Source organism: Amblyomma maculatum, chromosome 2 (assembly GCF_055883805.1).
Source record: "Amblyomma maculatum isolate TAMU_Amacu chromosome 2, ASM5588380v1, whole genome shotgun sequence".
NCBI lineage: Eukaryota > Metazoa > Arthropoda > Arachnida > Ixodida > Ixodidae > Amblyomma > Amblyomma maculatum.
In genome coordinates, this window is record NC_139345.1 from 220,181,252 (window position 1) to 220,204,127 (window position 22,876).

The 22,876-nt window shown below is 49.0% G+C and overlaps 1 protein-coding gene across 8 annotated transcripts in view; it reads left to right on the forward strand.

The window, feature by feature from the left end:
• LOC146201321 (uncharacterized) overlaps positions 1–22,876 on the forward strand; it is a 464,239-nt gene that overhangs the window by 300,533 nt on the left and 140,830 nt on the right. For all 8 annotated transcript variants that reach the window (XR_014705310.1, XR_014705311.1, XM_084595762.1 and 5 more), the window contains one exon: positions 1,644–1,765. Coding sequence is in view for 6 of the 8 variants with exons in the window: in XM_084595762.1 (XP_084451888.1) it covers positions 1,644–1,765 (122 nt within the window). In the remaining 2 variants the exon portion in view is untranslated. The remainder of the gene's footprint in view (positions 1–1,643; positions 1,766–22,876) is intronic.

A 22,876-nucleotide genomic window follows, 5' to 3' on the forward strand; every position in this document is an offset into this window, starting at 1 on the left:
TTATTTCACCGTGCCTGTCCAAAAAGCATAGAAAGAAGTCATGGGAGGCGGTAGCTGGAAGCTGATAAGGCCGAGCACTAACTGGACGTAGGGCTTCCGAACATTACGGTTGCCAGGAGCTGCCAACTCGGGCCTCTCCTTTCATATGGGAGAGCGATACCACAATCAACCTATCAAAACCCTTGCATTCACTTTATTCCTAGGCCACGCAGGCATGTTCATATGGTTTGGTTAAAGTGGGGCTTTATATGTTGGCTGATAGCTTACGCTGTTGTGTCATCGCAAAGGTGGGAGTGTAAACAAAGAAAAAGGTGCCGTAATGGAGGGCTTTGAACCACCGCGTGATAGAGGCTTTCGCCTCATCGTACATTAGTGGTGAGAAGTGCCCCCTATGGCATATATAAAGCTGACACCATAGAGTAAACTATCATGTGCAAAGGCCATGTCTTTACTTTCAAGGCCAACCTAAGCGAGAGCCCCTTAACATTTTGGTTGTCTCTTTAGCAGCTAATCAGACCTTTCCTCTGCCTCCGATACTAGTAATAGTAGTAGTAGTAAAAGCACTTTATTTTAGAGCAGAAATCAACTGCTCAAAATGAAGTTCGCCTGCCACAAAAGGCCGAGCTGGTCTTCTTCGTAAGGAGAAGCCAGCCAGGTATGCCAGGAGAGAACTGGGGATGAGGGAGGGGGTAGAAAGGAGACTGGACGGCGACAGGGCAGTAGAAGAGGCAGTGTGCAAGGTTCGCATAAAGCTCAGGGCAGGTGGGGCACGACGGATCAGAGCGGAAACGGTATAGGTAGAGTCTTGCTGGTGTAATGAGAGTGTTTGTTTGAATTTTGCGAAGGGTATGAGCCTGGGAAACAGAGAGACGGGGGTGTGGGGCAGGGAGAATGGAGAGCTCCTGCCTGAATTCTAGGTAGGATTGCGATATGGCTTTCCCGATCAGAAGATCTCGTCACACAACGATGGGCTGGACCAGAGGATCGCTGGAGCTCGGTTAATAATTTCGCGGGCGAGCTGGTTACACAGCTCATTTCCAGCAATTCCTGAATGCCCAGGTATCCATCTCAATGTGACTGTATGAGGCTTCTGATCAAAAAGCGCCATATCTAGGTCAGCGTGTATATTTGGGGGTATGGTTCTCTTTTAAAAGGCACGGAGGGCGGCCTGGGAATCAGTGTACACAACGTATTGTTGGGTCGGGGGAAGATGAGTGAATTTCTGGACAGCATGCACTGTGACTTTTGTGCGACCAGGGTTTCTGGGTTGCAGCATCACTGAGCCAAGCTTCTCTCAGGACCATGATGTCAGCAGATACAATATCGGTGGATCATACATTTCCCGTTTTCCCCTGATCCTCTCTATTCTACCAATGGTCCATACCTAGACCCGCCAGACAGTACTACCTGGGAGATTCTCTCGATTGTGCATGCCGCCGAAATTGTATCTGCTGACGTCATGGTCCTGAGAGAAGCTTGGCTCAGTGATGCTGCAACTCAGAAATCCTGGTCGCACAAAGGTGACAGTGCAGATTTCACTCTGATTGGGCACAGTGTTCTAATTGTGTAGCCTTCACATTCCTACTAGAGTCTGATCAAGTCCAGACCTGCATGCCCTTTACCAACCACATCCCGTGTTGCAGGGAAGCCGCCCAGAGATTGGCCGAGCAGGAGCACAACTGGCAAGACCGGCACAGGCGGACAGCAGAGCATGCTACACGCCTTCAGCAGCAGCTCGAGCAGGCGAGCATGCAGAGCGCCAAGCGTACGCCTCCATCCTCCATTTCAGAGGGCTTTTGTTTGTTTCTGCTTTCACAAATGGGCCGGTTGGGCTAAATTTTGGCGCACTTAAAGAAGTAGTGCTGTAGCAGGGTTCGGCTCCGACCAAAAGTTTTGACCATGTGAAGTTGTGGAGATGAACCACAGACACACTCGTTGTCGGGTCTCCACAAATATTTTTGGCAGGACCCGCTGAGGCAGATGGGAAAAGGACAATGAACCGCTGGCATTCAGTCCTGCTGCCGCGAAGAATGAACTGCATGTGCTTGGCTGGCGTGCTGAGGCTGTCGTCTTCTTTTGCGACGACACCACGATGGCATGCCACAGGACCCCCACTCTAGCGATGAGGCCATGGGCAATGGGGAATGGTGAAAAGCGGACACTGTGAGTGTGAATCGTATGCGGCGAGAACTGGCATGATCGGGAGGGGTTGCAGTGGCACAGTTTGCGGCGACGTCTCAGTCAAGGTGGGCGGGTCAACGGAGATCGTGTCCTCCCGACCATTGATGCGCAGTAGAAAGTGCTTAGGAGCACCTGGAACGGACCATGTTGGTGGCCGTAAGGGTGGACGTACAGCGTCGTGGCGAACAAAGATGTGTGTGCACCACTGAAGGTTGGGACGTGTATACGACGGGAATACTGATGCTGACGTGGCAGAATGACAGTGCTCATAATGCTACAAAGTCGGCAGGTGTAATCTGTGACGTCAGCAGGTGTGGGTGGCGAGGGCTCGAAGAACTCGCCAGGGACACGGAGAGTAGTGCCAAACATTAACTCTGCTGCAGAGATAGAAGAGTCATTGTGAAGTGCTGTGCGGAAACCAAGCAGGACGAAGGGTTGGCGCTCAATCCATAGTGCAGGGAAAGCGGGACACCATAAGTGAAGCTTTCAACTGCCGGTGAAAACGTTCAATGATACCGTTCGAAACAGGGTGGTAAGAGGTCGTCTTAAGGTGGCGGTCCCACTCCAGTGGTGAAGAGACGACCTTTTTGGTGTTATTCATACGCCTACTGCGCCTCACTCGTTTAGTTTATAAATGTGACTTTAATATACAGTCGAACCCGGTTATATCGAACCCGGATATATCGAATTTTGGTTATACAGTCGAGCCCGCTTATAACGAACCTGAGCGGCACGTGGCGTCCGTTCGTTATATCCCGAAGTTTGTAGTAACTGGACCACAAACTAAAAAAGAGAAAAAAAAAAGTTGGCGGTCAAAACACGAAATTTATTTCTTAGCAAAAAAGTCTGTGATGCTCGTCTGTTTCTGCAGTGCAGATGCGATGAGGGCGGTCTCCAGCTTATTTAAAGCACTAGCGTGCTCTTCGCCGAGTCCCTTGGCATAGACAAGTTGTCTGAGGCCCTCTATATAGCCCATTGCTACAGATGTGCTTACGGGTGCTGGCTCAGACGTTTCATCTTCATCTGATTCTTCGGCGTCGCTCTCGGCCCGCACTTCAGAAACGATGCCTTCGCCCGTGCACGTTTCCGCAATATCCGCGTCTTCATCCGCAGAAATAAAATCCTGCCAACCAATGCCAGGGCCTCCCATGTCGGAGTCGACGACGCGCTGCCACAAATCGCCGCCGGAATCATCGTCGGAGGCATCAGGCCCGACGTCCGGTACTGCGTCGACGAAGCCGGCCTTGCGGAAACAGTTTCGCACGCAAGCGGTCGTCACCTCCGCCCAGGCCGCCTTCACCATCTCAAGGGCTGAATACAATGAAACTCGGAGCGGCAAGTTAGCGGCCGGACGGTCAACGGCGATGAGCAAGCGCTGCACAATGCGGCGCCTATACGATGCCTTAAAGGAGCGTATTATGCCCAAATCAAGAGGCTGAACTTTAGAAGTGGTATTGGGCGGCAGGAAAAGTACAGTCACTGCCGTCAGAGACGTTTGCACGTGGTGCGCTGAGCAATTGTCGAGCAACAGCAGCACGCGCCTGCTTTGCCTCTGCATGTCGCGGTCAAACTCGCCCAGCCACTCTGCGAATAAATCCCGTGTCATCCAGGACTTATTATTGTGCCTGTAGCGCACGGGTACATGGTTCCGAAAGCAACGTGGCTTCTTGAATTTTCCGATTACAAAAGGCATGCGCCGGTCGCTTCCATTCATATTAGTGCACAGAAGAACTGTAATGCGCACTTTACTGTGTTTACCGCCAGCGCATGACTCTCCTTTCATGGAGTGCGTCTTGTCTGGAAGCATCTGATAAAATAATGCAGTTTCATCTGCGTTATACACATCCTGCTCCGCGTAGCTTGCAATAATGGCTCGGTTTGTTGCAAGCCAATTGGCAACGTCCTGGTCACTTAACGAACGCGCCTCACCGACAATCGATTTAAAAACAATCCCATGCCGCACTTTGAACCGATGTAGCCAGCCATTGCCTGGGCAGAAGTCGGGAAAATCTAGTAGGAATGTGAAGTCTTTGGCTTTGCCCAGCATCATTGGTCCACTTATCGGAATGTTGCGAGCCCGTGCGTCGACGAACCACTTCAGCAGCGCATCCTCTACGTCCGCATAGGTGGCCTTCCGCAGGCGCTTTCTGTCCGCTATGTTGGCGTCGGAGCTGGCGATCTTTTCCTTATTCTTCAGAATTGTCGAGATGGTTGATTTCGACACATTGTACTTCTTCACCAGCTCGCAATTTTTAGCACCTTGAGACAGTTCCGTCACAATTGCTCGCTTCGTTGCCATGTCCAGCGCTTTTCGTTTCGTGACCGCTGGAGGCAGGCAATTCCAGTCCGCCATCCGTAATTATACGACTCAGGCCCGACAGACGAAGCGCTCACACCACACACACGAAAATGACAACAAAGCGCCGCAACTGACGGAGCACGTGCGCACGTGCGACAATCACGTGAGGCAAGCGAGGAAGTGCCTAAGGAATGGAACGGAACGGAACGGACACACAGCGGGGCATGGTATGCAGCGGGGAGACCAATGAGAGGCATCCCTGAGTGTCAGTGCTGCCACCTGTTGGCTCCTACCGTAGTTGCTTTCAACCGCCCATGGCCTCCGAGATTACCTCCGCAAATCTCGGAGGCCACGAACCGTCACCGCCGTACTGAATGCAGCGGCGCGCGACCTCCTGTGCTCTGAAAGGTATCCGATCATGTTAGCAGAAGTGACATAGAAGCATGTGAGAATTTCGAAGCATACAAAAAACGTGCTTCCGTTTGACCACATGAAGCAAAACCACTGTACTGCATTGGCATGAAAAAATTCACAAATTATAGCACATGCCAAATCTGACAGAACGCGATCTGATCGATGCGTCTAATCGTTTGGCATTTACAGGAAAACATTTGGTAAGCATTGGCGCTCTTGCATGGAGTAAAAATTGGGCTCTAATTATTATGTTACAAATGTGTGAATGTACAAGTAAGTGCCACATCACGAAATTATTTACTACCAACACATGAAGCCGAAAGGTGGGCTTAACACTAAAGTATACTTGTTGCATACGTGTGTGTGCCCTGTGAAATGAGTACAATAAAGTAGGCTCCAAGCTAATAATGAACAGTAGTCCACCCAATATATTGGTTCAGAGAGCGCATGCATCATCACGGGAAGCTGCAGCAGGACAGGTCAGCGTCTTCCATGCATGCTACTTTTCACATCAGATTTCAGTGTCGAGTGAAATTCTGCAGGAGAAAAATGTTTCTAGGAGACTGATTGTTAAAATTTTATTCTAATTGCCTGAAAATACTGTGTTCCTTTAATTGCACATGCACACACGCACGCGTACAACTGCCAAGTACAACTTGAAAACCTGTACATGCACAAGCATGCCTCTTCAACCTTCCAGTTCCTATATAGCGCAAGCAGTGCAGGCTCCAAAGAAAAGGAGAAAAAATGATATAGTGGGCAGCCAAAGATAATCACCAGCGTTTCAGTCATGGTTTTTTTTTTCCAAATGTTGTGTTCCGGTGATGATAGTAAAGGTAACGTGCCGCAGCAAATAAATAAAATGAGGACTCTGTGGAGCATCCAATTGGGAGTGGGGAAGTGGCCGCCATAAGCGCCTACAAAACTGTCCCCGTTAGGTCCTTTCTTCTGGCAACATTCCTTTACAACCCCCTCTCCCCTTCCCCCATTTCCCACATAGTTTAGTGTGAATGCGCCTCCTCAGTGCCGAAGAGAACATGAATACATGCCGGTCTCCTGCGTGATTCATAGCCTCTTGGTGGATTTCACATCTATTTCGAAATATCGATTCATCTCAAAAGGAAAAAATTGGCAATCATTCACTTATTTGCACATTGTAACTTACCAGCTCTAGTTTCCAATATTGGACAAGCACGAACAAAAAATAAACAAGGGCGACTGTTGACTAAAGTTCAGCTAATTATAGCTACATTATCATATTTGTAATCACGTTCGATAAAGCAAATTTCTGTTTACCGCAAGAGTTGGCAGCTTCCACTCCTGTCAAGGAGTGTTCTGATCCCTACTATATCTATGGCATCAACAATAGGGAGGTTTAGAATATGGTACCCCTACCGCTTAGGGGGACAGGGTAATAGCGCGGGTGACAGTAGGAGCACAATTCTCTATTATAGTGCGCACACTCCGCTATTACTCTATCCCACTTACGGATAGGGTCGCCGCATTCTAAAGCTCGCTAATGATCACTCGATTGCACAGCCCAAAAGACGAGGATCAAAAGAACACAAGACAGGTGCCGAATTCAACTAAGGTTAATTGACGAAGTCTGCAGAAATAATGCCATTCGCTTTTCCTTTTCACTCATACTAAGATTGCACTGTGCAATCATGTTGACACCCTGTTTTGTGCTCAGTCAAGCTAGCCTACTGCAGTCCAGTCCAACCTCCTCACGCTCGGCGGGTAGGAGCAATCGGGTTCTTGGCTCTACAGTGGCAACAATACTTCCTCTCACAAGATATCTGCAGCACTGGGAAAAGCAGAGGAGCCCTTTAATTGTGCTCCTAAGTGCCTCTCCCCCGTGCACACTATAATAGAGAATTGTGCTCCTATGGTCGCCTCTGCCAATTTGGGGGGGCGAGAGGCACGTAGGAGCACAATTGCCTATTGTACGCGCCGGCTGGGGTGCCTCTGCCTTTCGCTGTGCTGCAAACATCTTGTGAGATGAAGTATACGCAAGAGAGGGAAGGCTCTTGTCCCATTGTAGGGGCGCGTATTGTTCGAAGTAGTGGTACGGTGGGGGGGGGGGGGGGGGGGGGGGAAGGGTGAAGAGGGGAGTTCAATGGGGCAGCCCATGCTGCGCAGGACAGGGACAAAAGCCCTCCCCTTCTCTGCCTGGACACTGCTGTGGAGCCACAAAAACCTTTGAAAGTGCAACACAAGAAAAGCATTCAGGCAGCAAGTCCAGAGAGCTGGGTGGCTGGGTACTCAATTCCTCAGTCATGGATTACTGGCGTAGCCTGGTGGCAGAACTACTTCCAAGATGGCGACCGTGGACCCGCCACCTTAAAGGGACACTAAAGAGAGAAAGGAAGTGGGTTTGCATCGATAGAATGCCAGTTCCTGATTACAAAAAGACCACTCTTACTGAAAACAGAGCTGTTATAAGGTAGTAAAGAAGAATAACAGAAATACAGGTATCGCCACCACAGCCAAACGGCCGAGGCTCGCAACTACAAATCACGTGACGCGCTAGGGATCCCGGAGGCTGACAAATGCGAATTACGTTGCATGTTTGAATGCGGTAGTACGTTTTTTCTCAAACATGATAACACGCTTTTATCATACGTAAACGACGGCGAAAAGACAACGTAAACGTTGCAAGGCAAATACAAAAATATATTTGGAGGCGCCACAGGCGCCCACTTCAGTTTTGGTTATGTTTCGGCTCGGGCATTTCGTGCGCACTCGGATAGTTTGTTTGAACCTGCAGCGCCTGAATTACGAGCTTGGAGCAGCAGATGCGCCTTTTTGTTCCCATTTGAGCATTCGGAGGCACGAGCGAGCGAAATCCGCTACCGCCGACACATTCCTTCGTTCACACTTCTGCGCCAACATATCGTCGCCATTGCCGCTTCGACTGCGACCTGACCGCTTGACTGCAGCTACGTACGCCACGAAAAGCATACATATGCTAAGTACCGAAGGAAAAACGCATTATCATTCAATTGTTCACTAAATCGTGGCACATCTGACCAACATATATTGCGTCAACAAGACCTTCAACGTGCTATTTGCAGGCGTCGTAAACAAAAGGGGCATACTTGCCGCTCATACCAAGGAGAGCGTCGATATAGTGTGCTCGTCGCCCGGCGAAAAAAAGGGCCTCGGGTAAAAAGTAAAAACTAAAAATAACGAAGCACCAGAAATACATTACAAAAGGTTAAGAAAAACGATTTGTAAAAAAAACAAAAAAAAACAAAAAACAAACAAACAAACAAACAATAGCCAGACGTGGTGAGACTCGAACTCGCTACTGCTGGCTCCATAACGTTCGGCGCTAACCGCTCAGCTACGGCGCGCCACGAGAACTTTGGAAATATTTTCAGTTTTTATGTCATGGCCCCATTTACAATAAAGTGTTTCTGCTGCCGGTCTAAAAATTACAACTTCTTGAACATCGGCGCATGCTGCCTGCTCTCACGTCTTGCAACTAATGTTCTGGATGCCTATGCGCACTATATTGTGCACTGGATCTATTTTAACACGTGGAATTTCACAGCGCTGGCAAATGTAGTGGCGCCGGCACTTCGGTCATGTTCTGCTACCGTGGACGTAATTTTCGCTGAACACGGAGCTGTAGCACAAACCTTGAAGGAAAAAAGTGCGACGAAGCTTCAAAACTGACAAGCGCAGCAGCGAGGACACTATTTTGCTGGTAACTAAATCTTATTTGTATGTAAACATGTCAGGAAGCGTTGCGATGACCGAGGGCTCGTTTTGTTTGTACACAGTACAATAAGGAGCGCAAAAGCTTGAGAAACATGTAAAAGTATTGTGCATTACAAGCCCTCTATGTTTTTTTTTTCTTCCTTTATGGGCCCATCGCTCGGTAAATTACTCTTCATCGTTTTATTTATTTCGGCTGAGGCCGTCATTGCGAGTACGCTGTTGCCAAGTTGGCCCTTGAGGGATGCGACGCCGCGGGCCGCGCCGGCTCGCTAGCTATCACGGAGTCTCCGCTTACGTCATAGTGTGCGTCACTCAACTCCAACTACGTAGTTGGAGGCCACAGTTTGAATTCGACCGGCGGGAACAAGAAAAAACCTCTACTTCTTATCGCAATATCTCAGCAATTATTCGATTTTTTGCTGCCGGATATGCGGCGACAGTGTCACCAAATGTAGTTTATTAGATTTTCATACCATCTTTGGCTGTCTTTAGTGTCCCTTTAATGTGGTTGACGCCAAGGAGCCGAGATAGGTTAGCAAATAATGCTGAGTCAAACTGACGACCACGATCAGTCGTAATGGTGGAAGGGACACCGTAGCTGCTTATTCAAAATGTGATGAGCGCTCTCGCAATTGACTCTGCCGTTAATATCCAGAAGGGGCTTCGCTTCAGGCCACCTTGTGAACCTGGCAATGCAGGTTAACAGGTAGCGGTGGTTCCCGCAGGGAGGAAGGGGACCGACAATGTGGAGATGGCTGAAGCGGGCTTCCGGGGACGGGAAGGATCCAAGAGGAGTCGCAGTGTGTCGGTGTGCCTTACTTGCTGGCAGCTGAGGCATGTGCGCGACCAGCGGCGAACGTCGACATTGCTGCGAGGCCAAACATAACGAGCCTTGACGAGGTGCTGAGGTGCGTGGATGCCAGGATGGGCTAAAGAATGGACGGTTTCAAAGATGGTTCGGCGGTATGATGGAGGCGCGTAGGGGTGAGGGCGACCGGTCGATATATCACAGACGAGAGGGACGGCTCAGCCAGGTAGCAAGACGTCTTCCAATACCAGAGAGGTGTCACGCATGCGAAGCTGTTGCAGCTCGGCATTGGCTCGTTGAGCAGCAGCCATAGTCATGAAGTCGATGATTGGCCACCCGTTGCCTGTTGCATTGACTTCAGCGTGAGACAGAGCATCAGCAACTTTGTTCAGCTTGCCGCTGACGTGACGAATGTCGCAGGTAAACTCGGAAATATAGGCGAGCTGCCTGATTTCCCGAGGAGGTTTGTGGTCAGTCAAGATATGAAAATTGCGTCCTTCGAGAAAATGGCGGAAATGCTTCACGGCTGAATTACTGTCGAACCCCGATATATCGAATTTTGGTTATATCGAACTCACGGAATATCTCCTTGAAAATCCCATGTAAAAGTATAGAGAAGCCGCGTCATATATCGAACTCAATTTCACCGGTCGTTCGATATATCGAACTCCGCACCACACACTGGAAAGTGTGCCTTCCCCAAAGATGATTGCATCACCCTTAGCCGTTTGCTACGTGACGTTTTCAAGCCACGCGCAGAAGGAATGAGAGGGGACAGTTCGGCGACGGCCGGCATGGGCAGCGCCATGCCCATTCCCCAAAGGCGCTCGCATCAGCAGTTATCGTTTCCCGTGCGCCAACACATGACGTTTGCAAGCCATGTTCGTGGGTGTGCCCAGACTTTTGCCGAGCTATATATTTCCTTCAGCACGCGCTACGCATGCGCTAAGCCAGCTCAGCCCGTTTTCAGACAGACGTCGGACGCTTTCTCCAGCGTTTGTTGCAAACCCTCTGCACACGGCGGCTAACGTGGCTATGGCGCCTGCGGACGTTAAGAAGTGGCAGCTCTCTCTGTATATTCTTTTTTTTTTGTTTTCTGCGAGAGTCATCCTTTCTTATTGTTGTGCTGTACACGCGACGTAGCGTAAGAAATGACGGCTGCGGACGTTAAGAAGCGGCAGGTTTTTTTTTCTTTTCTTTTTTGGCGGGAGTCGTTTATCCTTGCATGTATGAATCAACGAAAGCCATCACGGGCAGTCTGCCAAGTTCGCTCCCCGCCGCAGCAGGAGCTATCAAAAGATAAACACGCCGCGACATTATCGCTGCGCAGCATCTTGGCACGCTGCCAAGAAATCAGCTGTGGATGAGACGACCGAGACGGAGTGCAACATGCAAGCGATAACGCTGGCGATTTCTGCCGCGGTGACACAGAAACTTTGTTTTGAGCTGCCGCGATGGCTCGTACGGCGCAGTTCCAACAAGTTGGAAATTTTTTGCTCTGTGCTGCCGCTCGTCGCTGAGATCGCTTAACGCTTGCATGTGAGCGAGTTGTCCTTAACGCTTTTTTTTTTTTTCAAAAATTCTCGAGTGCAAAAGGGGAGGGTGGGTTCATTATGCGAGTGAGTTGATTACGCGACAAATACAGTATCGTTTTTTCGCATCGTAAGTGCCGTTCCAAGCCGATTTCTGTATATCGAATTATCGATGTATCGAACTATTTCGCGATCCCCTTCGAGTTCGATATATCCGGGTTCGACTGTATTGCAAGCAGCTCTCGGCCGAAGGTGCTGTAGCGGCGCTCAGGGGGTGCCGCGAAGGAGCAGGGGGCAAGCTCCTGGAAAAGAAGGCAATTGGCTGCCAAACATCAGCCATGAACTGTTGCAAGACTGCGCTGAGAGCAGTGTCCGATGTGTCAACATGACGGATGTGGGCGCGTCACATTTGGAACGGACGAGGAGCATGGCACCGGCGATGGCAGCTTTGATGCCACTGAATGCGCGGTTAGTGGTATCACTCCAAGCGACAAGAGCTATCGGCTTGCTGAGGCCTGAGAGAAGGTCGTGAAAAGGCTGCAGTATTGCAGAACAGCGAGGAATGAAGCGCCAATAATATTTGACGAGGCCAAGAAATTCGCGCAGCTGCCGGGTGGGGGTAGGCCAGGGAAACTGAGTGATGGTGGCGACACTGGCCGGTACCGGGTGGATGCCATGGGCATTCACACGATGGCCAAGGAAGTCCTACTCTGCAATGCTAAACTCGCTTTTCGGTCCATTGACCACAAGACCAAAGCGGCTGAGCCTTGCGAGGGCTTAATGCAGATGGAACTGGTGGCCCTCTACCGTAGGGCTGAAGACGAGAATGTCATCAGGATAGGCAAAGTTGCACGTCAAACCACGTAGGACTTGGTCAACGAAGCGCTGAAAAATCTGGGCCACATTGCGAAGACCGAAAGGCATCTTCAGATATTCAAATATGCCAAAAGGCATAATAATATCGGTCTTCGGGATATCCGAGGGCTCTGCAGGAATCTGGTGACATGCCTTCACGAGATCAAGCTTGCTGAAGATTGTGCAGCCATGAAGGGCTGATGTAAAATCCTGGATATGTGGAATTGGGTAGCGGTCAAAGACTGTGGCCTTTTTAAGAGCCTGGTAATCGTCACACGGGCGCCAGTCGCCATTCATTTTGGGCACCAGGTGGAGGGGCGATGCCCAAAAACTGGAGGAGGAACAGATGAAGCCAAGCTCCAGCATATGCTCGAATTCTTTTTCGGCAATAGCGAGGCGAACTGGTACGAGGCGATGAGCGCGAGCAAACACGGGAGGTCCAGTCGTCACAATATGATGAGTCACACTGTGCACCACCGGTGCTTGAAGGAACGGAGGTCGGAAAACGTCCAGGAACTCTGCAAGTACGCTGAACCAAGGGTCAGGAACTATGTTGTACGCCTGGAGGACCCGGAGTGGTGGAACATGGCAAGAGATACCTTGGATGACTAGGCTCGATTTAGAATCCAGTATGCGGTTTTGCCACATGTCAACTAGGGGCCTGTAGCGCCATAAGAAGTCAGCACCGATGATTGGCAAGCGCACATCCGTGATGACAAATACCCAGTGAAAGGTACGGCGGAGTTCGATGTCGAGAGTCACAGACTTCTGGCCGTATGTCCGTATGGTCGATCTGTTGACTGGGGTCAGAGGTGGAAAGTCTGAAGGACGGCGTCGCTCAGCCAACTTAGGTGGAAGAACACAGATCTCGGCACCGGTGTCGATTAGGCAGCGGACTTTCTTTATACGGTCAGTGACATGGAAGAGGCGACTGGATCGTGGGCCGAGAACACCGGTCGCCTTCAGTGTTCGGCCAGATCGTTTCCCGCGAAGGAGCAGGAATGGCGGCATTGGCGTGCGTGAAAGCCGTAGTGGCTGTGGTACCAGCAAAAGGTCCTGGAGGGCGGAGGAAGGTTGCCAAGAGTACTGAGGCTGATATGTCGAGGTGGAGATGAGGAACACGGCCGACGAGCGTGAAGGGCTGTAAGCCGCACTACTTGCTGAGTGAACTCCTCATTAGCATTGGTTAGGCATGCGTAGCAATCGTCAGCAGCTGCGCTGGGCAGCTGAGGGGCAAGAGGACGATGATTTGTTTCCACGGAGGGAAAACCGGCGTTCATGACCTTATCTGCCAGCTCAGCGAGGGATTCCAGTGTCTGAGAGGAGGACACGCTCAGGGTCATGCACACTTGCGGTGGTGCCTCTATGGTGAGGAACCTAAGTTCAGAGCCCGATGACCAGAAGTCAGGGAGCTTCAGAATGAAGATCGCAGACTCATGTGGAAGCACTGTGTGAGACGACGGAGATGGTATTTGAATGGAGGGATCCGTGGCCATGGCTTACGCGAGGAATGGTAGGCAGGGTCTCGAGCTCCGGGCGCTGATAGTCCTAGTGAAGCAGCTGATGCAAGTGCAGGACAGGAGCAGGAACTCTTCCTGCAGGAGCGCGCTGTCATGTGAAGCAGCAAAAAGTCTCCAGCCAAGGCGGTCATGCGATGCAACAGCTCGGTAGGCTTGCAATCTCTGAGCTCTTCTGAGGTAAGGAGCTGCTGCAGATGACACGACTCTATTTCAGAAGTTTGCTGGATGAGCGTCACCCGAAGATGATCATAAGGGCGATCGGCAGGCAGAGAGCGCAGGACATTGCCAACAATCGCAGCAGTAGCAGGCGTGAGTGCGCCAATGACATGGTCGAACATGGTCACCTGCAAAGTGATGCAGTACCAATGGAACAAGGCCTCTATGGTGAGGAACCTAAGTTCAGAGCCCGATGATCAGAAGTCAGGGAGCTTCAGAATGAAGATCGCAGACTCATGTGGGAGCACTGTGTGAGACGACGGAGATGGTATTTGAATGGAGGAATTTGTGGCCATGGCTTACGCGAGGAATGGTAGGCAGGGTCTCGAGCTCCGGGCGCTGATAGGCCTAGTGAAGCAGCTGATGCAAGTGCAGGACAGGAGCAGAGAGCGAAGACGTGAAGTCCGGAGTCATCAAATTTGTCGAGATGAACCACAGACACACTCATATTTTTGGCAGGACTCGCTGAGGCAGGCGGGAACAGGACAGCAAACCGCCGGCATTCAGTCTTGCTGCCACGAAGAATGAACTACGCGTGCTTGGCAGGCGTGCTGAGACTGTCGTCTTCTTTTGCGCCGAGACTACGATGGCATGCCACAATGTGTTTGGGTTCTTCGGGGCGCATCTACCAAAAGTTTTGCGCCATGAATTTGATTACACAAAGGGAGCAGCAAATTGTGGTAAATTTTGAGTGAAATGGACTTCATTAAAAAATGCATGGAAGGTTGCTGCATTCAAAGTGGCAGTTTAGCAAGCCATTTTGGCAATGCCTTGTAGACTTGTATGCACATCTGGCTGTGCATACTAGTACTTCACAACACGATTCTGTTGGGCAGCTGCCTCATGAGCCAAGATGGAATGGGGTGTGTTGCATGCACTGTCATCTGCTTTATAAACTCGCAATTTGTCAGAAACTGCTTTTCATCTTCTGTGACCTGAGGCACTTGTGTTGTAGCACTTAGCATTCCTTGAGATTGACAGTGTTTACAACTACACCCCTAAGCAAACAGTGAGGGAGAACGAGAATGCAGAATTTACATCATGCAGTAAAACGTTTTAAATACAAAAGGCAAGCTATAAAGGTGGCAAAATTAAATCCAGGAATTTTCCGGTGGCAGAAGGAGGGAAGCATCATCCAGAAGTCGCATTCCAGTATGTCAAATTGCTTTATTTCACTGAGCACAGTGACTGTGTTTTGCGAAAGCTTTTTCTTTTTTTGTTTAAGCTGCTGGGTTTTTGTTTACAAGCATTGAAAAATTTTTTATTGGCAACCAAAAGCTCGATGCTTCCAAAACCAAAGGTTCCCACGCCCCAACGCTGAATCACAAATCAGAAGCAAGTGCTTGTTTTTGCATGTCTCGCCTATCATTTTTCTTCAAAATGGTGGAAATGAGAGGCATACTTTGCCTCTCACCTGCTGAAGAGGAGAGGAGGCATTCTACTCATGGCGCCTAATCTTGCATGACATATTTTTTGTGACCAAATTCACTACTTAGTAGTTCATATTGTGTCACGCCGCTACTTGGAGGGCATGTGAGTTTGTTTTAATGTAGATTTGCATTGCTTTGAAGTTGCTGCAAAGTACTGATACTATTGCTGCCCCAAAAAGCATATTCTCCAACTCCCAAGCATTGCTCCCAACCCTGTTTTGGCTTTTCCTTTCCACACCCCTGCTCCAACTGGGGCATTGGCCTGTGCCACAAGTAGTGCAAATATTATGCCACTAAATATAGGACTGGGTGTTACCGTCTCCCAGCCTCACCATTAGAAGTTACTTCACTGGAACTACTGAAATTGTTTTTTGCTTTTTTACACAAAGTGCTTTGGTTGGGCCTTAAAAGCCATCACCTTACCCCTGCTTGAGGGGGAGCTTAAGACAGGCAAAAGCCTTCCCAGGCATAGAGTTTCTTACTCTTACCTAGAGGGAAAGCTGTGCCGCCATCTATGGGAGTTTACATGAAGTTTCCTGAGGACCGGTTCAGCCACCATGGGCGCTCAAAGCATCATGGGCCGGGCAGAGTTGACAGTTGACAGCCGTGTGGTGCGGACGCGTGTTCCATCGCTCCTCCGATTGCACGTGGCTACCGGAAACGGACGGACTGGTGACAGCGGGAGCTTCCGAAGCGTCAAATAGATGAGTTCTTTCTTTTATTAACTTTATTTTGTTTTCAGCTAGTTAGATTAGGTGCAGCCTAAAGAATAGATTTTAGCTCTTGGTCCTAGCGGCCTGGTTTTTCGTGCCGGCAGCTACGTTTTCTTGGCGTTCATTCTTTAACTATCTTGTTTAGATAAATACTTTTTTCTAGGCTATAGGCATTCGCAGAATTGGTTTTAACGTGTGTTTGCTAGTCGTTTCTTGTGTCTTCTTTTGGCAATTTGTATATTCTGAGAATTCGTAATAGATATAGTTCAGTCGACGAGCGCTTAAGATGTGCAATCAAAAGAAGGTAAAGTGTACTAAGTGTGAGGCGCAGGTTAATCTCAAAGAAACGCGTTTTGACTCTGTAGGTGAAGCGGAAGGCAGCGACTTTTTGTGTCGGTGTTGCGTACTGAGTGCGCGTCTAGATAGATTTGATCAAGAAAGGGGCAGTTTAGTGTCTCGTGTGGATGATTTAGAAAATGAAGTATGTTTGTTAAGGGCGGAAAATCAGAAATTGCTTGGACAACTTCCTCAAATTGAAAAAAAAGGGGCCGACTGAAACCAACGAGGACGAACATTCCAATGCGGGCCACGTGGCTGGGGCCAGCACTGGCATGGAAGGCATAAGCAAAGTAGGTCAGGCGGATCCGAACCGTCAGAGTTATTTAGAAGCAGCTAAGAAGCCGGAAAAAAAGGAAGAAGTAGGGAAGAATGAAAATCCGAGAGATAAGGACACAGATAACCGAAAGCAGGAGCCAACAGTTGGGAGAGGGAGAGAGAAGGCCCAGGTGCTTATCGCCGGAGATTCTAACATGAACAGGTGCAAGCGAGATATCTTGGAACGTGTAAAGGGTGATAAGAGAGTGTTGGTTGAAGCCTTCCCAAGGAGAACAATGAGGGCAGTGCTGAAAGAGAGTAAAAATAGGCTGTTGAAGAATTCCGCAGAGCGCAGTATGGTAATAGTAGCCGCGGGGCTAAACGATGTCCTAAATGGTGACGCTGCAGGAGTGGTGGAAAGTTTAGCTAAGGGAGTTGACGAGATCAGGGAGATAGCACAGCAGACGCAGATAGTTGTATGCGCAGTACCAGAGGTGCTAGGATTGAATGGAAAGCTGGAAAAGGACGTGGTGACAGTTAATCAGGACATAAGAAAGTTAAGCCTGGAGAAGTGTTTCGAAGTGGTTGAGGTAAACAGGGAGGTACATAAAGCAGGCTTTGGTAGGGCTTTTCAGCGAGATGGCATTCATTTTAACAGAAGGGTGGGAGCAGAGATCGGCTGGCGCCTGGCAGGCAGGGCTGTAGCTTTTTTAGGGGGTCCGCGAGGACTCCGTGCACAGAGGTAGTTAGAAGTGAAGCAGAAGAAAGTGTAATAATGGAGGCTGAGCCCCCAAAAATGGCAAAGAGTAGGTCGAGAAAGAAAAGTACAGAAAAAAAAATTTAACACTAGGGTCAGCTACATAAACATGCAAGGAGGTAGAAAAAGAGCGAAATGGCTAGAGATAGAACAGCAGTTGAAGGATGACAAAATAGGTGTGTACGCTCTTTGCGAGACTCATCTCAGGGATCTAGAAGATCCGCCTTTTAGAGAAGGCTACGTCTGGGAAGGGTGCAACAGAACGAGAACGGAAAAAAAGGGTGGAGGGGTAGGTATGTTGATACACCAGGGAACAAATTGGCAAAGAATTAAATCATCTTGTAAAGAACATATCTGGGTCTCAGGAACAATTGCCGGCATAAGGACATGGCTAGAGGTAGTTTATTTAGAAACAGGACATCAATGCAGGCAAGAAAACAAGGACCTTGTTGAATGTCTCAGTGACGATATAAACCAATTTGGAAATGGGGCCAATATTATTCTACTGGGGGACATGAACGGCCGCATCGACAATCTGGATGGATACACGGATTGTAACGGCAAGCTAATGCTAGATTTCTGTGAGCGACACGATGTAGTTATAGTAAATAGAGAAACAAAATGGGAAGGCCAAATCACGTGGGAATTCCGCAATAGGCAGACGACCATTGACTATTGTCTAACGTCGCAGGAAATTTATAGCAAGGTCACAAAAATGGAAATAGACGAAGAAGGGGAGTGTAGTCTGGGAAGTGATCATAAACGTATTAGTCTGCAGATGGGGCCCTTGATAAAAAGAGAATTGGAGCTTAGACAAAAAGTAAACGAAAAATTAACCGACGATCAAATAGCGCAGATAGCAGCAGACATAGAGGTAGCAATAGAGAAAAGCCCCATGGAAGACTGCGATTATGAACAGGTAGAACTACTCATAAGGAGGAAAATTAAGGAGGTTAAAGTAGCAAACCGCTGGAATGGAAAGAGGAAGCCACGGAGCTGGTGGAATAAGGAAATCAGGGAAGCTATTGAACAATGACGGGCTGCTTCAAGAGAACACCGAATGGCAAAGAAAGCACAGGTATCTCAGGAGGAAATCAACCAAAAATGGGAATCATATCGACAAAAGAAACTTCAGGTGCAGGCCCTCGTCCAAAGTAAAATAAAGCAGTCCACCGATTGCTGGATGGCTGACATACACGATGCCTCTAGAGGCGGAGCCAGAAAATTCTGGAACCATATAAGCTGGCTAGGGAAGAAGAATCAAAGAAAGCAGGATCGATGCAAGATAACGAGGAAAATTGTTTAAAGGGAGACAACGCAGTGAACTACATTACATCAGTTATAGCAGAGTCATTTAAGAGCGACGATAGGGTAATCTCCGCAAATCAGGAAGCAACACAAGGTAGCAGAATACAAAGCAGCTTAGAACTGACCAATCTAAACTGGAAAAAGGCAGAAAAGAATATTCCTAAAAACACATCTACCGGAATAGATGGAATTCCGATCAAGCTTATTAATGAACTCGGTCCAAAAGGTAAGGAAACATTGTTAAAAGCTCTGGAAACAGTCATAACGAATAAGCAAATTCCGGAGAGCTGGCGGCAGAGTAAAATGAATTTGATTTATAAAGGGAAAGGATGCACATAAAATCCTACAGGCCGATTACCATAACATCTGTTATGTACAGGTTAGCCATGCAGGCGGTGAAATTAAAGGTGCAAGCATGGGTAGAAAGTAACAAGGTACTCAGAGAACTTCAGAACGGCTTTAGAAATGGTAGGCGCTTAGATGATAGCCTGTTCGTGCTTACCCAATGCATCGAAATATCTAGAGTGGAAAATAGACCTTTGTATTTGGCCTTCCTGGACATAAACGGGGCGTACGACAACGTAAGCAGGGAACTCCTGTGGAACATGTTAAAAGAAGAAGGTATCGGTTATGAGATAATAGAGTTCCTACAGGAAATATACCGGAATAACAAAGTAGAAATTACGTGGGAAGGGATAAGAAGTACGGAGGATGTCAAAGTATGCAAAGGATTAAGGCAAGGCTGTCCTCTATCACCGGTGCTGTTCTTGCTTTATATGGTAAACCTGGAACGGAGGATACAAGGCAGTAACCTAGTTTTAACCTGTCATATAGATTAGGTGGAAAGGCGGTAGAGCAGCGCCTCCCCGGTTTGACGTATGCAGACGATATTGTGCTGCTAGCTGAGAGTCTGGAAGAATTGCAAACTCTAGTTAAGTATTGCGGAGACGAAGGGGACGCTCTAGGCTTCAGTTTCAGCGCAGTTAAGTCAGGTCTGATGATTTTCAACGGCTCAACTGTTCAGGGCCTTAAAATACAAGGCCATGAAATACCTAGAGTAGCAGAATATAAATATCTGGGGGTATGGGTAAACGAAGGATTGGCATACATTGGAAAGCATGAGCAATCACTTAAGGCCAAAGGGCGAAGGAATGCCGGGATAATGAAGCATAAGGCATTGTGGGGATACAATAGGTATGAGGTTTTGAGGGGTATTTGGAAAGGAATTATGGTGCCCGGACTTATTTTCGGAAATGCGGTTTTATGCCTAGAATCAGTGGTACAGTCGACATTAGAAATAAATCAGAGATCCGTTGGACGATTAGCACTAGGTGCCCACGGCAAAACTACAAATGAAGCGGTACAGGAAGATATGGGCTGGGGCATCTTTCGAAGTATGGGAAGCTCAGAGTAAAATATTATATGAGGAACACCTGAGGAAATTGGACAGTAACAGATGGGCAGCTAAAGTATTTAAATACCTGTACTTAAACAGCGTTGATTCACAATGGAGGAAAAGAACTAGGAAACTAACTAGTAAGTATGCTAGTCACAAGGACGGAGAAGTAAAGAGCATTAAGCAACAGGTTAAAAACACAGAAGGTAAAAAGTGGATAAATTCGATGGAAAAGAAACAGAGTGTGGAATTATACCGAAAGTGGAAAATGCAGATCACGAAGGAAGATTTCTTTGATAACTCAAGAGGCAGTGCCCTACTTTTTGAAGCTAGATCAGGGTGCCTTAGAACATGCAGCTACAAAAAGAAATTTAACAATGGAGATGACGCATGTGCTGTATGTGGAAACTCCAGTGAAACAATTGACCATATTGTTAAGGTTTATTTACAGAATGGCTCTGCCTTAGCCTGGTGTGCTAGCCAACAGATGGTGAGCTTCCTCTTCTTCCACTTCTATCCCGGCGAGCCTCTTTTTGCACTTTGTTCTCTTCTGTTCGCATGCCTAACATTTCCCCCTTCGCAGACGAAGCCCCTGGGCTGTCAGTCAGAGTCCCGGGCGAGAGTGGCAGCGCTTCATTCTTGCGACATGAACTACCTGTGTTTTCCGAGAGGGGCGACCTTGGGAACATTGGCGAGACACGACGTAGTTCAACTCATTGATGCGTTTGAGCACAATAAATGGGCCTGTGTAGTGCGACAACAGCTTCTGGGACAAACCACGCTTGCGGAGAGGTGTCCAGAGCCACACTAAGTCGCCGGGAAGATAGGAGACATCCTGATGCCGACGATCGTAGCGCTGCTTAGAGCGGTCCTGCGAGGCCAGAGTGCGTAATCGGGCGACCCGACGAGCCTCTTCAGCGCGGCAGAGGGTGCTCGAAACAGACGGCTCGGTGTCGAGCGAGAACGGCAAAATGGTGTCAAGAAAACGTCGAGGCGGACGGGCGTAGAGGAGGAAAAATGGACTATAGGAAGTTGTCTCATGCTTCGAGGTGTTATAGGCGTAAGTAATGAAAGGAAGCACGTCATCCCAGTTCTTGTGCCGCGAGTCAACATACATCGCAAGCATGTTCGTCAGTGTCCGGTTTGTACGTTCGACGAGGCCATTTGTCTGGGGATGGTACGACGTAGAGTGACGCAACTGGCAAGTACAATAGCGCAGAAGCTGTTCCACAACATCTGCCGTAAACTGGCGGCCTCGGTCACTGATAATTACACGAGGAGGCCCATGACGGAGGACGACAGCGTGAAGAAGAAAGAACGAGACGTCAGCGGCGGTGGCGGAAGGGATGGCGGCAGTTTCACAGTAACGCGTCAGATGGTCAACGCACACGATGACCCAGCGATTGCCTTTGGACGAGCGGGGAAACGGGCCTATGAGGTCAACACCCACTTGCTCATATGGTGTGGTCGGTGGTGTCACCGGATGTAAGTGGCCCGGCGGAGAAGTGGTGGGGAGCTTGAACCGCTGGCACTGCACACAGGAGTTCACGTAACGCTGAGTCGTTCGACGCATATTTGGCCAGTAGAAACGTTCCTTAATGCGCGTAAGAGTCCTGGCAAACCCCAAGTGCCCAGCTGTAACGTCATCGTGCATAGAGTGTAGAACAGAGGAGTAGAGGCTAGCCGGAACGACTAGCAGAAAGCGTGCACCGCCAGACGAGTAATTTTTTCGATACAGCAAACCATCGCGAATGCAGAAAGGGTTCGCAGATGCCGGATCACGAGCTTTTTCAAAAAGTGATACCAAGTCTTGATCTTTTCGTTGTTCTCTCTGGAAAGTGGCAAGATCCGGAAATTGTACGGAAACGGCGGCAAGATAGTCGTCAAAGTTGTCATCGCAGAGGGTAGTTGCGAGAGGCAGCCGCGAGAGGCAGTCAGCGTCAGCGTGTTGGCGGCCACTTTTGTAAGACACTGTAAAGTTGAACTCCTGAAGGCGTAATGCCCAGCGGGCCAGCCGACCGCAGGGGTCGCGTAGATTCACCAGCCAGCAAAGCGAATGATGGTCGGTGATGACTGTAAAGGAACGTCCATAAAGGTACGAGCGAAACCGCTGTACGCCAAAAACGACGGCAAGGCACTCTTGCTCCGTCACGGTATAGTTGCGTTCAGACTTGCTAAGGGTGCGACTTGCGTAAGCGACAACGTGTTGGTTTCCGCCATGCCGTTGTATGAGCACAGCACCCACGCCGATGCCACTTGCGTCAGTGTGGAGTTCAGTGGGAGCTGTCGGGCTGAAATGACGCAGTATGGGCCGCGAGGTAAGAAGAAACTTGAGCTGGCGAAACGCAGAATCACATTCAGGAGTCCATTTGAAAGGAATATCCTTCTGCAAGAGGCATGTGAGGGGGTAGGCTACTTCAGCAAACTTAGGGATGAAGCGTCGAAAGTAAGAGCAAAGTCCCAGGAAGCTCCTGAGTTCTTTCACAGACTTGGGCTCTTTGACGCAACTGACAGCTTCAATCTTCTGTGGGTCAGGCCTAACACCGTCTTTGTCAACCAAATGCCCAAGCACAACGATCTGTCGTTCACCAAAGCGGCACTTCTTAGAGTTCAGCACAAGACCCGCTTCCTCCATGCAATTAAGAACCACAGCTAAACGGCTGTTATGCTCGGCGAAGGTCCTCCCGAAGATCACTACGTCATCTAGGTAACACATGCAAACTTGCCACTTCAGTCCACGCAAAAGAGTGTCCATAAATCTTTCAAAGGTAGCCGGAGCGTTGCATAGGCCGAAAGGCATCACCTTAAATTCATACAACCCATCGGGAGTCACGAATGCCGTCTTCTCCTTGTCTTTCGGATGCATCGGTATCTGCCAATATCCGGACCGTAAATCAACAGATGAAAAGTAGGAAGCTGAATGGAGGCAGTCAATGGCATCATCAACACGCGGGAGCGGGTAAACATCCTTCTTGGTGACAGTATTGAGGCGGCGATAGTCGACACAAAATCGCCAGGTGCCATCTTTCTTTTTCACGAGAATCACAGGGGCGGCCCATGGGCTAGATGATTCCTGAATGATTCCTCTTTGCATCATATCACGGACCTGTTCGTCAATTATCTT